Source organism: Lepus europaeus, chromosome 3 (genome assembly GCF_033115175.1).
Source record: "Lepus europaeus isolate LE1 chromosome 3, mLepTim1.pri, whole genome shotgun sequence".
NCBI classification, from domain to species: domain Eukaryota; kingdom Metazoa; phylum Chordata; class Mammalia; order Lagomorpha; family Leporidae; genus Lepus; species Lepus europaeus.
The window spans coordinates 34,120,615-34,136,306 of NC_084829.1; the positions used below are offsets into that span (position 1 = coordinate 34,120,615).

Below are 15,692 nucleotides of genomic sequence, written 5' to 3' on the forward strand. Positions count from 1 at the left end.
GTATGATGTCAGTGATCACCCAAGGCTCTTGACATGAGCTGCCTCTTGCGTCCATGTCAGTATTTAGACAATGCCATAAGCAAAGGGGAAATTCTCTCCTCCCTTCAGAGAAAAGTACATCCTTATTTGGCCCTCATTCCTTTTTTTTTTTTTGGCCACAGCAGAGAGCTGGACTGGAAGAGGAGCAACCCAGACAGAACCAGCACCCCAACCAGGACTAGAACCCAGATTACCGGCACTGCAGGTGGAGGATTAGCCTAGTGAGCCACGGTGCAGGCCTGGCCTTCATTCTTTTTTTTTTTTTTTTTTTTTTTGACAAGCAGAGTGGACAGTGAGAGAGAGAGAGAGACAGAGAGAAAGGTCTTCCTTTGCCATTGGTTCACCCTCCAATGGCTGCCGTGGCCGGCGCACCGAGCTGATCCGAAGGCAGGAGCCAGGTGCTTATTGGTGCAGGGCCCAAGCACTTGGGCCATCCTCCACTGCACCCCGGGCCATAGCAGAGAGCTGGCCTGGAAGAGGGGCAACCGGGACAGAATCCGGCACCCCGACCGGGACTAGAACCCGGTGTGCAGGCGCCACTAGGCGGAGGATTAGCCTGTTGAGCCACGGCGCCAGCCATAGACTTCATTCTTAATAGACTTCTTATGTTATGTAATTTTGTCTCTTGCATTTTAGATGCTAGCATTTTGTTTATGTTTTAATATCTTTGTAAGGAAATAATGCCTGTTTGACATTTTCTTTATTAGAATCTGTAGTCCAACAGGACATTTACAAGCTTGTAAAATAGACAATAATGTGATTTGAAAGCTTAGAAGAGATAGTCACTATAAATACACCAAAATCAGATGTTTTGAAGGAGGTAAGATATTTAGTTGAATTTTTCTTCATTTTCTTTCTCATTTACTGATCTATTTTTATTCTTTGTGGACTTTACTTATCAAAGCTATTTCAGAGATCTTTGTCTCCTCAATACTATATAGGGGCCAGTGCTGTGGTGTAGCAGGTAAAGCCGCCGCCTGCAGGGCCAGCATCCCATATTGGCATTGGTTCAAGTCCCGGCTGCTCCACTTCCAATCCAGCTCTCTGGTATGGCCTGGGAAAGCAGCAGGAGATGGCCTAAGTGCTTGCGCCCCTGCACAAGTGTGGGAGACCTGAAAGAAGCTCCTGGCTCCTGGCTTCGGACAGGCGCAGCTCCAGCCGTTGCGACCAGCTGGGGAGTGAACTAGCAGATGGAAGATTTTATTTATTTATTTATTTGAGAGGTAGAGTTACAGACAGTGAGAGGTAGAGACAGAGAGAAAGGTCTTCCCTCCATTGGTTCACTCTCCAGATGGGCACAACGGTTGTACTGCTTTCGCAGACCATAGCAGAGAGCTGGATTGGAAGAGGGCAGCCAGGACTAGAACCGGCGCCCATATGGGATGCTGGCGCTGCAGGCAGAGGATTAACCTACTGTGCCACGGAGCCGGTCCCTCAAATAAATAAATCTTAAGAAGAGAGAAAACCTGCTCTACCCCGACCGCGTCCTGTGGATGAGTGAGGGGCGGCCCGGAGGGAGGTATGATAATCCCCGTAGATGGGCCAACTGTATATCTGTAACCGAGAGCCGAAGCAAACCGTGAGTAGCCCGGTCTCTCATGGATCATCTCTGGGCCCAAGGTCTGCCCAGCGAGTGATGACTCACGTCAAGCTCGGTGCCCATTGGTTCTTTTGTCGGAGTCTGACCAATCCCAGATCGTGGGGAGGGACTTTGGTTCACCGTCTCCGAGGGGCACTCCGCTGAGTCCCTCGTTCCTTGACGGCTGCTTTCTGCACCTTGCCATCCTTCTGCAGCTCCATGAGGCCCTGCAGGTCCCTGAAGACAGCGGCGCTGGCGGTGTTACTGGCGGTGCTGCTCCACCCTGTGGCCCTGGGCAGGGCCACTCCAGGTGAGAGCCGAGCGCTATTGTGCGGGGTCTGACGCAGGGGACAGTTCCTAGACGTCTTTCCTTCTAGCCTTAGGCTTAGAGCTGCCCAGGGGAAAGCTTGGTTGAGACGACCCCTAGCCAGCGAGACTTGAGGCTGGAGATGGGGCTCAGAGAAACCACACTCTGGATGCTGCATCTTTCTGACTCCTTTTTTTTTTTTAAAAAAAGATTTATTTATTTGGGAGGTGGAGTTACAGAGAGAGGAGTCTTTCATCCGCTGGTTCACTCTCCAGTTGGCCACAACAGCCGGAGCTGTGCCAGTCCAAACCCAGGAGCTAGGAGCTTCTTCCTAGTCTCCCACAAAGGTGCAGGGCCCCAACCACTTGGGCCATCTTCCACTGCTTTCCCAGGCCCATTATCAGGGAGCTGGGTTGGAAAAGGAGCAGTCGGGACTTGAACCAGCGCCCATATGGAATGCGGGCACCACAGGCAGAGGCTTAGCCTACTACACTTTTAAAAATGCACGTTTCCTGGCTGAGATCCCCCCTCACCGTGCCCATGCCCGGGAGCTTTCAGCCACAGTGCCAAGTTGTCCCTGCCACACCCACTGGGCTCTTGCAGAAGCTGTCTGGGCACCTGGGTCTTTGTGACTTTCTCTTCTTTTTCATACTCCAAGTAAAATCACTACAGGAAAGCAGAGGTGGGAACACAGTCAGCCCATAAGCATCAGAAGTGTTTCAGTCATGGAGGTCTGGTCCACAGGGCACTTCCCTTCAAGATTTCCTAGTAGCCCCTGGGCTGCAGTGGTCCCGCCCTGCTGTGAGATTGTTTAGAATTTTGCAATTACTAAGACAAGCCACCCTGAAAAGCAGCAGGGACCAAACATGTGTTAAGCAGAGCCAGATGCAATGTGGTAGAGTTCACAGATGTTAACTTACTCTGTTGTCACAGCAGTTCTTCAACCGATGTATTTCATACTTTACCTTTCATGAATGGAGACTTACAAGGCTATTTCTTACCCAGAATCACATAGTAATATGTTGTAGTGTGGGGATTTGAGCCCAAACCTGTTACATTTTTTTTTAAATACCATCTTGCCTCCATTATATCTTCTTGCAACTTTTTTTTTTTTGTCTGCAGATATAGGGGTATAGTTAGATAACAGAAATAATATCTAATATTAGGATAACTCTGGCTGACAATAACATTTCTTTTTATTTATTTGTTTATTTATTCATATGAAAGGCAGGGTTACAGAGACGCAGAGGCAGAGAGAGAGAGAGAGAGAGAGAGAGAGCTATCTTCCATCTGCTGGTTCACTCCATAGATGGCCAAAAAGGCCAGAGCTGCCCCAATCCGAAGCCAGGAGCCAGGAGCTTCTTCCGGGTCTCCCATGTGGGTGCAGGGGCCCAAGGACTTGGGCCATCTTCCATTGCTTTCCCAGGCCATAGCAGAGAGCTGGAGCAGAAGTGGAGCAGCCGGGACTAGAACTGGCACCCACATGGGATGTTGGCACTGCAGGTGGCGGCTTTACCCACTATGCCACAGCGCCAGCCCTGACAACAATAACATTTCAAAATAGCTAGTAAGATTTTGAACACTCCCGACACAAAGAAATGATCAGTGTTTGAGGTGATGACTATGCAGTTACCCTGATCTGATGATCCATGTATTGAAATGTCACACTGTAGCCAAAAGTTATTACACACTGTTATTAAACATTGTTCTGAATGAGAGATGAATTCGCTTAGACTGGTCACCCTGCACGCGCTGAGTCCTCTCAGCTTCACGGGTACAAGCCAGGCAAGCCGCAGAGGCGGTCGGCGCCTGCGTGTGAGGGAGGGGTGCGGGGCTGCGCAGCCCCAGGAGCGCACGCACGGCCCACAACGTGGCGCCGTGGCCGTGGGCGCCCGGGGCTTCAGGCCCTGCGCCGGAGCTGAGTTCGCCCGGTGCGGGGTCGCCGGGGTGCGGGCGATCCCGGCCCAGCCGCGCAGCCCCCCCTCCCCCCCCCACCCCCCGCAGAGAACTACCTGTGGCAGAGACGCTTCGAATGCTACGCCTCCAACGGGACGCAGCGCTTGCTGGACAGGTTCGCCTACAACAGGGAGGAGTTCGTGCGCTTCGACAGCGACGTCGGGGAGTTCCGCGCCGTCAGCGAGCTCGGCCGACCGGACGCCGAGTTCTGCAACCGGGAATACCTGCAGCAGGCGCGGGCCGAGGTGGACAGGGTGTGCAGACACAACTACGAGTTGGTCCAGGGTCTCCCCGTGCTGCTCCAAGGTGAGGCTGCGGCCCTGGGTCGGGGCGGGAAGGGCCCTTCGCGATTGCGGCTGGGCGGGGATGGGAGCCGGTGCGTGAGAGCGAGGGCGAGGACCTGACCGAGGCTGTGCGGGAATGCAGGAGGATGGCGGCGCCGGGAGAGAAGCCGCAGCATTGCGCGTCCCGCCCTGCAGCATACTGGGGGCGGGGACAGGGACCGGGCGCCTGGACGGCTCGCAGGCGGGAGGCGAGGCTCGCAGGGAAGCGGCTTTGCTGAGAGTCGGGCTTGGATGCTGGGGGCACCAGGGACAGGTGCGATGGAGGGTGTGGAGCGGCCGGGCATCTGGGCTACGCTAGCTCACCTAGGACCCAGGTCGCGGGGGTGCAGTGGGACGAGCACAAAGGAGGGATCCCGTGGAACAAGGCCGACTTCTGTAGCTCCAGCGGGAGGCCTAGAGATAAGAGCAGTGAGGGAGAACTGGCAAGAGGCCCAGAGAAGCTGAGCGGAGAGGGCGACCTGAACAGCACAGGCGACACTGGCACGGGCACTTGGGGAAACAGGACACTTCGGGAGTGTGGACTGGGAAACCCCGGGAAGCTTGGGAGAGGCGGAGGGCCAAAGGCAGAAGCAGAAGCCAGACTGGTAGGCTGGGAAGAGGGGGTGGGATAGGGCTGAGTGAAGCTCTTGGTGCAGGGGCCGTTGGTTTGGCTTGGGTGCCCCCTTGCTGGTAGGGAGAATAGGAGCTGAACCGTACTGTTCTTTCAGGGAGTCTGAGCGGGAAGGGAAGAGACGGGGAGGCATGTGCAGAGCCCGGAGGACTTCAGAGCCTCTCCCCATCAGCTGATACAGTGGAGTCGGCGGTCAGGGACCATCTAGGAGGAGCTCAGGGCAGCCCTCAGCACAGGCTGCTCAGGAGCTGCCTCAGGAGCTGGGGTTGATCTTACAGGCCAGAGGGGCCGGAGCTAGCTCTGCTAAGAATCCCAGGAAGACCGTCTTTAAAGCAGGGATCCCAGAGTTGCTGCCCAGAGATGCACTCTCAGTAGGCGGTGCGCTCTGGAACGCATGCTTGCCATCAGCTAGCTCCCTAGTGATCACCACAGGATCAGCGAAATGTCACCGCACCAGAGGGTCTTGGTTCTTTGGTTTGGTTTGGTAGCAAAAGACAAGGTCAGCGCTGTGATTGCAGAAGGCGTGAAATGTGAAAGGAAAGGGGCTGGACTCAGAGCAGTGGAGTAAGACAGGGCTGCGATGGCCCAGGGAATCGTGATTAGGGCCTGAGTTACAGAGGAGAGGGAGAGGAGAGCCGTGGGAAGTCCGGTGTGAATCCTAAGCAGAATTCTAGCTTGTCTTGCGGGCATTCAACAAGCTTGCCTCAGAATGCGCAGAAGTCCTCTGCCCCTGGGAAGCCTGTTTTGAGCTGGGTCAGAAATGAGACCTCCGGGTCCCCAGACAGCACCAGCACCCCTTGGCTGTCCGTCGTGGACTGCAGGAAGGTTCCTTACCATGGAACCTCTGGGGTCTTAAGACAGACATCCGGCTACTTCCCCTGATTTGCTTGAGGCCCAGGAGCCATAAGGGAGAGAAATTTAACCTGATTCACAATTGACAGAAAACTGCTGATGAGAGGTGAATTTATAGAAGTTGTTGAAGGAAAAGGCGTGTCCCTTAAAAGCAAATCACGTCAAGTGGAAGAGGCCGGCAGTACGGACAAGTCTGGGCACGAGACCAAGTCACTAAGGGAGACATCGCTGAGAAATAAGCCTTTACCACACTCGGTTCCATCTCCACGCTCTTGTATTCGCTGGGAATGAGAGGGCCAAGTTATTGAGGCGCTCCGGTGTGGGAAATTCCTCTAAATAGGCTTTTCTCTAGAAACACGTGGACCCTTTCCGGCCCCCCTGCTACTACTGCCGGCAGAGTTACTGCAGCAGGTGTGGGGAGGCCGCGGGAAGTGGGCAGCAGCAGGGGAACTTGCTCGGAGAGGAAGGCACAGCACACAGAGGGGCAGGATGCACCTGATTAAACAACCCTGGAAGACATATTGGGAAATTGACTGAAATCCCTACCAATCCAGCAGGTTTGGGGTTATTACTGTACACATGAAAATTGTGGATTTTTGTAGATGGGTGAGGCCGTAACGTAGGTAGATTGTTTTACAAAGAAGTCATTGTCAACTTTGCTCTATGTAATTTTTAGGATATAAAACCATTAGCTTGATAGACCAGGAAGATGCTGTTGCTTGTATCTAGTAAGGTAAAAATGCTATTTGAGTGAATTCTGCATCCTTTACATCAAGATGGCAGAGAAGAGAGTTTCACAGGTGCAGGAAAAACTCTTGGTCAAAAAAATCATTGATGGCTTAGAGTGAGAATTTCCTCTACACGTGCCACAAGGTGCTGCCCTTGTCTCACCCCCTCCGGGGTTTTAGGATGCAACTCAGGCCATGTGTGGTCCATCTGAGGATCTAGTTCTGTCTCTTCCACTTACCCCTTCTCCACCTGCCTGATTGTGACACATTGTAAACACCTAGAAGACACCTCCTAGTGAAAAGGTCTAAGAAGTAACACTCCCGACTGGCATTCCTTTTCTGTCCCCCACTCCCAGCCCAGCCCCGAGTGAGCGTCTCCCCATCCAAGAAGGGGCCCCTGCAGCACCACAACCTGCTCGTCTGCCATGTGACAGATTTCTATCCAGGCCACATTCAAGTCCGATGGTTCCTGAATGGACAGGAGGAAACAGCCGGGGTCGTGTCCACCCACCCAATCCATAATGGAGACTGGACCTTCCAGATCCTGGTGATGCTGGAAATGACCCCCCACCAGGGAGACGTCTACACCTGCCACGTGGAGCACCCAAGCCTGGACAGTCCCGTCACTGTGGAGTGGAGTGAGTGACTTTCCAGGACATTCTCGAGAGCGGGGGCCCACCCATCTTGGGATGTGCGCATGCACTCGGGCTGTATCCAGCCCCATGTTTTCCTGCACAAGACCCTGAGGCTGCTTCTGAGCTGGGGACCTTGGAGACCTGCCTGTCCCTGGCCTTGGGGGATCCTGCGGATTCGGATTCTTCCCTTTGTCAGAGAATCCCAGGAATCGGGCGTTTCCTACATTGCCCTCACACACGGGAACTCTTCTCTGTCTTCAGCTTTTAGCCTGTTCTGCATTTGTCCCTTTGTTGCAGTCACCAACCTAAGCTCCAGAACTTGGAGATCCTTTTAATTTTTTTCTAAAAAGTCTTTTCTTTCATTATCATTATTATTATTATTATTATTATTATTGTAAAAGAAGAGATCGAGAAACCAAGATCTCCCATTCACTGGCTCACTCCCCCCAAATGCCTGAAAATGCCCCCTGGGCCAGGCTGAAAATCCAGGAGCCAGGAACTCAGCCATTGTCTCCCATGTGGGTGGCAGGGACCCAAGCAGCTAAGCCATCTCTGTCGCCACCCAGGATGTGTTTTTTCTCTTTTTAAGATTTATTTTATTTATTTGAAAAACAGTTACAGAGAGAGGTAGAACCAGAGAGAGAGAGTCTTCCATCCACTGGTTTACTCCCCAAATGGCTGCCAACAGCCAGAGCTGAGCTGATCTGAAGCCAGGAGCCAGGAGCTTCTTCCGGGTCTCCCACACGGGTTCAGGGGCCCAAGGACCTGGGCCATCTTGTACTGCTTTTCCAGGCCACAGCAGAGAGCTGGATCAGAAGTGGAGCAGCAGGGACTCAAACCAATGTCCATATGGGTTGCCGGCGCCACAGGCCAGGGCTTTAACCCACTGTGCCACAGCGCCAGCCCCTGTGCATTTTTATTTATTTATTTATTTGACAGATAGAGTTAGACAGTGAGAGAGAGAGAGAGACAGACAGAAGGGTCTTCCTTCCATTTGTCACCCCCCCAAATGGCCACTACGGCTGGTGCTGCGCCGATCTGAACCCAGGAGCCAGGTGCTTCCTCCTGGTCTCCCATGCGGGTGCAGGGCCCAAGCACTTGGGCCATCCTCCACTGCCCTCCTGGGCCACAGCAGAGAGCTGGACTGGGAGAGGAGCAACCGGAACTAGAACCTGGCATCCATGTGGGATGCTGGCGCTGCAGGCGAAGGATTAACCTAGTGTGCCACAGTGCCGGCCCTGTCCCTGTGCATTCTTAATCACTGTACCACATGCTTGCCCATGGAGGTCCTTTCTAAATGTGCACCTTCCCCAAGGCGTGTCCCTCAGTGTCCATCAGGCAGGACCTGAGCAGAGTGCAGCCACAACTGACCCTGGACTCTGCTCCTGCAGAGGCACAGTCTGATTCCGCCCGGAGCAAGATGCTTGCTGGCGTCGGGGGCTTAGTGCTGGGGCTCGTCTCCCTGGCAGTGGGCGTCTTCATGCACAGGAGGAGCAAGAAAGGTAAGTATGCATGCCAGGGGACTGAGACTTGCTTGTCCCCGGGCCTCCCTGCCCGTCTTCCATAAGTAACACCAGACAGTGCCTACTGGGGTCAGGCTGCGGGGAGCAATGGCAGCCTGTGGGGGGGGGGGGGTCCCTAGGCTGGGGTCTAAGCGGAACCCGATCTCGGGGTCTGCCACCACCTGGAGTCGTGCAGGGCTCCCGGTGATGACAGGCAGTGGGAAATGGGTGGGACGGGGTCTGTTGGAGGTGGCTCTGATGGCTGAATGCCTTCCTTTCCCTCTTTCTTTTCAGTTCAGCAAGGCAGGTAACATTCCTGCCTTGCTTTCCATGAGGGGCTGAGCTGCAGAGGGCGCAGCTGCTGCACTGCACGGGGGCCTGAACTTGCATCCCCTTGTTGAGAGACCAAAGCAAATACAGAGAGCGCTCTGTCCAGCACAGATCAAACATGTCCAACCTCGGGCCTTGGGTGTCTGCGGGGAAGGAGCACGGAGGAAGCCGACAGAAACTGGCTTTTTTAAAGATTTATTTATTTATGAGACACAGTGACAGGGAGAGACAGACAGACAGACAAAGAGAGAGAGAGATCTTCCATCCAAGTGGCTGCAGTGGCCGGGGCTGAGCCAGGCTGAAGCCAGGAGCTAGAACTCCATCCTGGCCTCCCATGTGGACGGCAGGGCCCTTCCACTGCCTTCACAGGTGCACTAGCAGGGAGCTGCATCGGAAACAGAGCACAGAGCCGAGCCTCAAACTGGCACTCTAGTATGGGATGCCAGTGTAGCAGGCGGTGGCTTAACCACAGCGCCAGCCCCTAGGTAAACCGTCTTATCAGGCGAAGGCTGAGCCTCTCACTTTGCGCTCTTGGGACCTAGAGGAAGAACAGTTGGCACCCTAGGATAACCTTCTCTTTACCCCCACAGGGCCCTGATCGGACCTGAAGACTGTTTGGGGACAAGCTTTGTGCTCTTTCTCACTCCCAATGGCTGACCTTCGCCCTCGCCCTCCCCTCCCCCTCTCCCTCCGATCTGGGTTATAAGGCGCCCATTCACATGGCACTGGTTTGATGTTTAAATTAGTAAAAGTATGTCTTACCATCACCACTAAGAAATTAAATGAGGATCAAGGCCGGGACTGTGGTGTAGCACATAAAGCCTCTGCCTGCAGTGCCAGCATCCCTTATGGGCGCTGTTTTGAGCCCCGGCTGCTGCACTTGCAATCCAGCTCTCTGTTGTGGCCTCGGAAAGCAGTAGAAGATGGCCCAAGCCCTTGGGCCCCTGCACCCACCTGGGAGACCCGGAAGAAGCTCCTGGTTCCTGGTTTCAGATTGGCGCAGCTCCAGCCATTGCGGCCATCGGGAGAGTGAATCAACGGAGGGAAGATTTCTCTTGCTGTCTCTGCCTCTGCCTCTGCTCTGTCTGTGTAACTCTGACTTTCAAATAAATAAATACATTTTTAAAAAGGAAAGAAATTAAATGAGGATCAGAATTAAACATTACAAATGTAATCTAATAAACTTTGAGCATTTTCTTTGCCTTCATAAATTCTCCTTAACCAAATGTGGGTTAGCCTGTTGAATGCTTCAAATAGAAGACGCAGGCTCATCCTTCCGATCTGTATTCATCGCCCATCCAGACCACCCGTCCTAGGGATTCATATGGTGGGGAATGCAGCCCCTTTTTGAGACACTGACGCGAATACAGGTAGCACTCTGTCAACCCAAACTTGGCTGGGAAAGCAGAAGAAGATGGCCCAAGCAGAAGAAGATGGCCCAAGTCCTTGAGACCCTGCACCCACCTGGGAGACCTGGAAGAAGCTTCTGGCTCCTGGCTTTGGATCAGCACAGCTCCGGCTGTTGCAGCCATCTGGAGAGTAAAACAGCGGATGGAAGACCTCTCTCTCTCTGTCTCTACCTCTCTCTGTAATTGTCTTTCAAATAAATTAAATAAATGTTTCTTAAAAAAAGATCAGTTGGATTAGAATCCAGCCATTCACAGATGGAAAGAGCTCATGAGAATTCTACAAAGGGTTAAAATCAAGAGGAAGTCCTCAGACCCAGAGCATTAGCAGGGAGCTGGATCGGAAGTGCAGCAGCAGGGACTCGAACCGGCGCCCATATGGGATGCTGGTGCTGCAGGTGGTGTTGCTGCCCTGGAGAAAGATCACTGAGAAGTCAAGGGGAGGTGGCTCTCCTCCCTCCCCAGCTCCCCATCTGTTCACGTGTTGTGAGCCTCCGGGAACACTGAGGCCCAGCCATGAGGCGCTGGAGGTTGCAGGAAGCAGGAGCCAGGCACAGTGCACGAAGCTGGGGCTGCAAGAACTTCACAGAAGATCAGCAACATGGGCACGCTCGTCCTGTCTGGTGCCTTGTGAACATCTAGCACAATCAGCTAGCCCCTCCTTCTTGAAATGTCTTCTTTCTTAAAAGATTTATTGGGGCCAGCACTGTGGCATAGCAGGTTGCTGGGCCCAGCAGCTGTTGTGACACCCATGTAGCAAAATGTTACATTGGAAGTCCACGCTGCAGGGACGAGGTGAGAGCTTTTTTACGGAGCGTGGCCTCAAAGCTGTTCCTGTGCAGCCCAAGGTTGTAAAAAACTTTCGGTGCACGTAATGAGAAGTGAAAGGCCTAATTACTGCTGGTTAATAAGGCAATGTGCCTCAACATTAATAGTGATTTTGTATTTAGTAGTTATGCCACGTAGTGCGTTAGGACAAGTGCACCATGATTAGAGACAAAGGAGTCAAGTAGTGCCAATAAGCATTTCACAAAAATCAACAAAAAGCACTTTAGACTTTGGCCCACCAGTCATTAGGGCAATTTACGAGGAGGCATTAAACACTGACAAGAAACAGCACACCCTAGACAAGATAAAACAAAAGGAGCTGAGGTGTTAGCTTTAGAGAGCTGAGGTGTGATTTAGGTCCCGGGTTATCAGGTTCAAGCAGCATGGGGATGAGAAAGCTACATTCAATCTTACATAGGTGATATATGGGACTTGGGCTAACAAGCACCACCATCTGATAACTCCCCTGTCCCAGGTTCTCCTAATGAGAGGTTAACTAGTAACCTGACCTTTACCTTTTCTTAAAAGTAGGACTGCGAATCATCACCACAATGTCTCCCTGTGTCCCTTGTAAAGTTAATCATGTAACCCCATTAGCCTTAACAAGTTTTTGTAATCTTGGAATTTCTTTTGTCTTCAGCAATGTAAGCTTCCCTATATAAACTCTGGTTTTCCCGCCAATAAACTGCAGACAGACAACTGCAGGCAGACAACTGCAGCAACAGCATACTCAAAAAGTGTGTGTGTCTGTCTGTCATTCCCCTAGCCGATTTCTGTTCCTCCTGTGCTTTCGTCCCCCGTTCTCCCTCGGGTCTGGTGTCTACGCGAGAGCCGGTCCGCGGCAGCAGGTGAAGCCGCCAGCTGCACTACTGGTATCCCATATGGGCGCCAGTTCTAGTCCCGGCTGCTCCACTTCCGATCCACCTCTCTGCTATGGCCTGGGAAAGCAGTAGAAGGTAGCCCAAGTCCTTGGGCCCCTGCACCCATGTGGAAGACCCAGAGGAAACTCCTGGCTCCTGACTTCGGATCAGTGCAGCTCTGGCCGTTGCGGCCATCCGGGAAGTGAACCAGCAGATGGAAGATTCTCTCTCTCTCTCTCTCTCTCTCTCTCTGCCTCTGCCTTTCAAATAAATAAATAAATCTTTTAAGAAAGAGATTTATTTATTTAAAAAAGGGAGAGAGGATTTCTATCCACTGGTCCACTTCCTAAATGGCTAAAATAGCTGAGGCCAGGCCAAGCCAAAGCCAGGAGCCAGGAACTCCATCCAGGTCTCCCATTAGTGTGGCAAAGTCCCAAGCACTTGGGCCATCTTCTGCTGCCTTCCCCGGGTGCATTAGCAGGGAGGTGGATGGGAAGCAGAGCAGCATGGGACTTGAACCAACGCTCTGAAACGGGATGCCAGCATCACAGAGAACAGCTTAACCTGCTGCGCCACAACGCCGGCCCCTCTCTAAAGTCTGATCCCCGGGTTGATGTGATACACCTTGTTCTAACTCCCCTGCCTCTCTGCTTCTCTGTGCTGAAGTAACAGATACCCCAAGATCTAGCGTTTGCTCGTGCTGGATGTCCAGGGCAGGTCGGGGAGCCAGGCTGACAGATCTTCGCCTTCACATCTGTCCCCGGGGTCCCCAAGCTGAGAGAAGGGAGCCTAGCAAACCATGGAGTGGCACCGAACGGTCTCCCTGGGAAGAACGCAAGTCACTTCCCACGTTTTGTTATCCAAAGCAAGTCTGGCTTTAAATCTGTGAAAAGCCTTGAAAGTGGAAAGTGTGCAGTAAGCACCTATGGAATAAATAAAAGACATCTACAAGGGACATTTGCTGGGGACCTACTACGTACCAGGAACTATGCTAGACATTAGGGATTAAAAAAAAAAGCATCTACCTCCTGCAAAGTTTACAGACCAGCTGCTGGCCACAAAATAACTGAAAAAATAATAGATTACTTCTCTTTTAAAAATATAAAGTAATTTAGTGCAAAATGGTACAAAGAATGACAAATAGATTTTTTTAGTTTCTGTTGTTTTATTTGTTTATTTATTTTTTTAAATTTGAGAAGCAGATCAAGAGAGACAGATCTCCCATCCACTGGTTCACTCCCCAGATGCCCACAGCTGGGAGCCAGGAACTCAGCCACTTGAGCCATCACCTCTGCCTCCAAGGATCTGCACTGGCAGAATCAGGAGCCGAGCCAAGCATCAAATCCAGATACTCTGATGTGGGAATGCAGGCTCCGTAATGGTGTGTTGATTGCTAGTCTAAATGCCTGCCCTGAAAAATGGATTTTTAAAACCACATACTCTGTGCCTGTCAATAAATAAATAAATAAAATAAAATTTTAAAAAAAGAAAAAAAAAAAGAAAACCACACACCTAACAACACATCTAGATATATTATAAATAAATTGTTAAGGGGGCTGGCATTGTGGCACAGCGGGTTAAGATACTGCCTATGCCAGCATCCCATCTGAGCGCTGGTTCCAGTCCTTGCTGTTCTACTTCTGACTCAGTCCCCTGCAAATATGCCTGGGAAGGCAGCAGATGAAGGCCCAAGTGCTTGGGGCCCTGCATCCACGTAAGAGACCTCGATGGAGTTCCTGGCTCTTGGCTTGTTTGGCCTATCCCCAGCTGTTGCAGTCATCTGGGGAGTAAACCATTAGGTAGAAGATTCTCTCTCTCTCTCTCTCCTCACCCCCTGTAACTTTTGCTTTCAAATAAAATGAATAAGTCTTAAAATAAATAAATGAATCCCAAACTGCAAGAATTTCAGCGACAAAGAGAAGATTCTGAGCCTCTGCACACAGCGCCGTCCCTCCTCTAACGAACGAGGAGGAAGCCGTTCTGTGAGAGAACACGGATCGGGGCACCTTGTTCCTGCAGACAGCAGCACTTCGGCCAGACAACAGCGGGAGCTGCTTCCATAGAACTCAAGAAAAACAACTTTCAGTCTTGAAATTTACACCTAACAAATCCAGCTTCCTGCTGATGTGCACCCTGGGAGGCAGCGGGTGATGGCCCCGGTAGTTGGGACCCTGCCACCATGTAGGAGACCCGGATGGAGTTCTGGGCTCCTGGCTTTGGCCTGGCCCAGCCCTGACTGTTATGGTCATTTGAGAAGTAAAATCAGTGGATGGAAGATCTCTCTCTGTCTCTCCATCTCTCTGCCTCCCTGTCTCTCTGCCTTTCAAATAAATTAATTAATAAATAAACAAATAAATTTTAATACTCTAAATCAGTTTTAAAAAAAACAAGTGGCCGGAGCCGTGGCTTAACAGGCTAATCCTGTGCCTTGCGGCGCCAGCACACCGGGTTCTAGTCCCTGTCGGGGCACCGGATTCTATCCCGGTTGCCCCTCTTCCAGGCCAGCTCTCTGCTATGGCCCGGGAAGGCAGTGGAGGATGGCCCAAGTCCTTGGGCCCTGCACCCGCATGGGAGACCAGGAGAAGCACCTGGCTCCTGGCTTCAGATCAGCACGATGCGCCGGCCGCAGCGGCTATTGGAGGGTGAACCAACGGAAAAAGGAAGACCTTTCTCTCTGTTTCTCTCTCTCACTATCCACTCTGCCTGTCAAAAAAAAAAAAAAAAAAAGTAAATGAATTTCACATACATAAAATGTGCACTTAAGTAACCACGGGATTGAAAGCATAAGCGACAGAAGACTTAGCACCCAGTGAAAACTTTTTGTTGTTACTGTTCTTAATGTTTTTTGTTTGTTTCAAAGATTTATTTATTTATTTATTTGAAAGGCAAAGTTACAGAGAGGCAGAGGCAGATATCACTCCCCAGATGGTCGCAATGGCTAGAGCTGTGTTGATCTGAAGCCAGGAGCCAGGAGCTTCCTCCGGGTCTCCTACGTGGGTGCAGGGGCCCAAGGACTTGGGCCATCTTCTACTGCTATCCCTGGCCACAGCAGAGAGCAGTACTAGAACCAGTGCCCATAAGGGATGCTGGCCCTGTAAAGCCAGCGGCTTTACACACTATGCCACAGCACCAGTGCACACACACACACACACACCCCACTGCCCCCAGTGAAAACTTGTGCACCAAAAGCAGGCCTGGAGGAATGCGGAGAGTTTGCAAAGAAATGCATCAGAAAAAGGGAACCTGAACACAAAGGAACTGATCATTTCAATGAAAATGAAAGAAAATAAGAAAAACAACAACACCCAAAGAAAGTAAACAAATAAAGACACTGACAGAACTCAATGAAGCAGAAAAGACAAAAACAGAGAAGATAAACAAATATTATTTTATTTGAATCAATAAAGAGTGTGATGAGGCTCATGGCCCTCCAGCAAGACTGCTAAGCCAGATACAGGACACTCGGACTAGAAGGGGAGGTGACTACAAACACAGACACTTTAAGATGAAAAACTTAGGACCAATTCTCTGTCTAGAAATTGTAGGTTTTAGATACGATGAAGGCAGGTGTTTGGTGCAATGGCTTAAATCTCCACTTGGTACGCCACATCCCATAGCCAAGTGCCTGGTTCCAGTCGTGGCCCCTCTGCTTCTGATCCAGCTTCCTACTAATCCGCACCCTGGGAGGCAGCAAATGATGGCTCAAGTCCCTGGAC

The 15,692-nt window shown here is 51.6% G+C and overlaps 1 protein-coding gene across 2 annotated transcripts; it reads left to right on the top strand.

Annotated features, from left to right (window-relative positions):
- The first annotated feature begins 1,800 nt into the window (after positions 1–1,800).
- LOC133756838 (RLA class II histocompatibility antigen, DP beta chain) lies at positions 1,801–10,016 on the top strand. Of its 2 annotated transcripts, none has more exons than XM_062187438.1 (5): positions 1,801–1,928; positions 3,930–4,187; positions 6,772–7,053; positions 8,442–8,552; positions 9,473–10,016. In XM_062187438.1, exons 1-5 carry the CDS (start codon positions 1,838–1,840, stop codon positions 9,478–9,480), a joined length of 750 nt encoding a protein of 249 aa, XP_062043422.1. In that variant the 5' UTR covers positions 1,801–1,837; the 3' UTR covers positions 9,481–10,016. The 2 variants fall into 2 exon arrangements, with proteins under 2 accessions (XP_062043422.1, XP_062043421.1); XM_062187437.1 differs by lacking the exon at positions 9,473–10,016 and adding an exon at positions 8,847–8,885.
- The last annotated feature ends 5,676 nt before the right edge of the window (positions 10,017–15,692 follow it).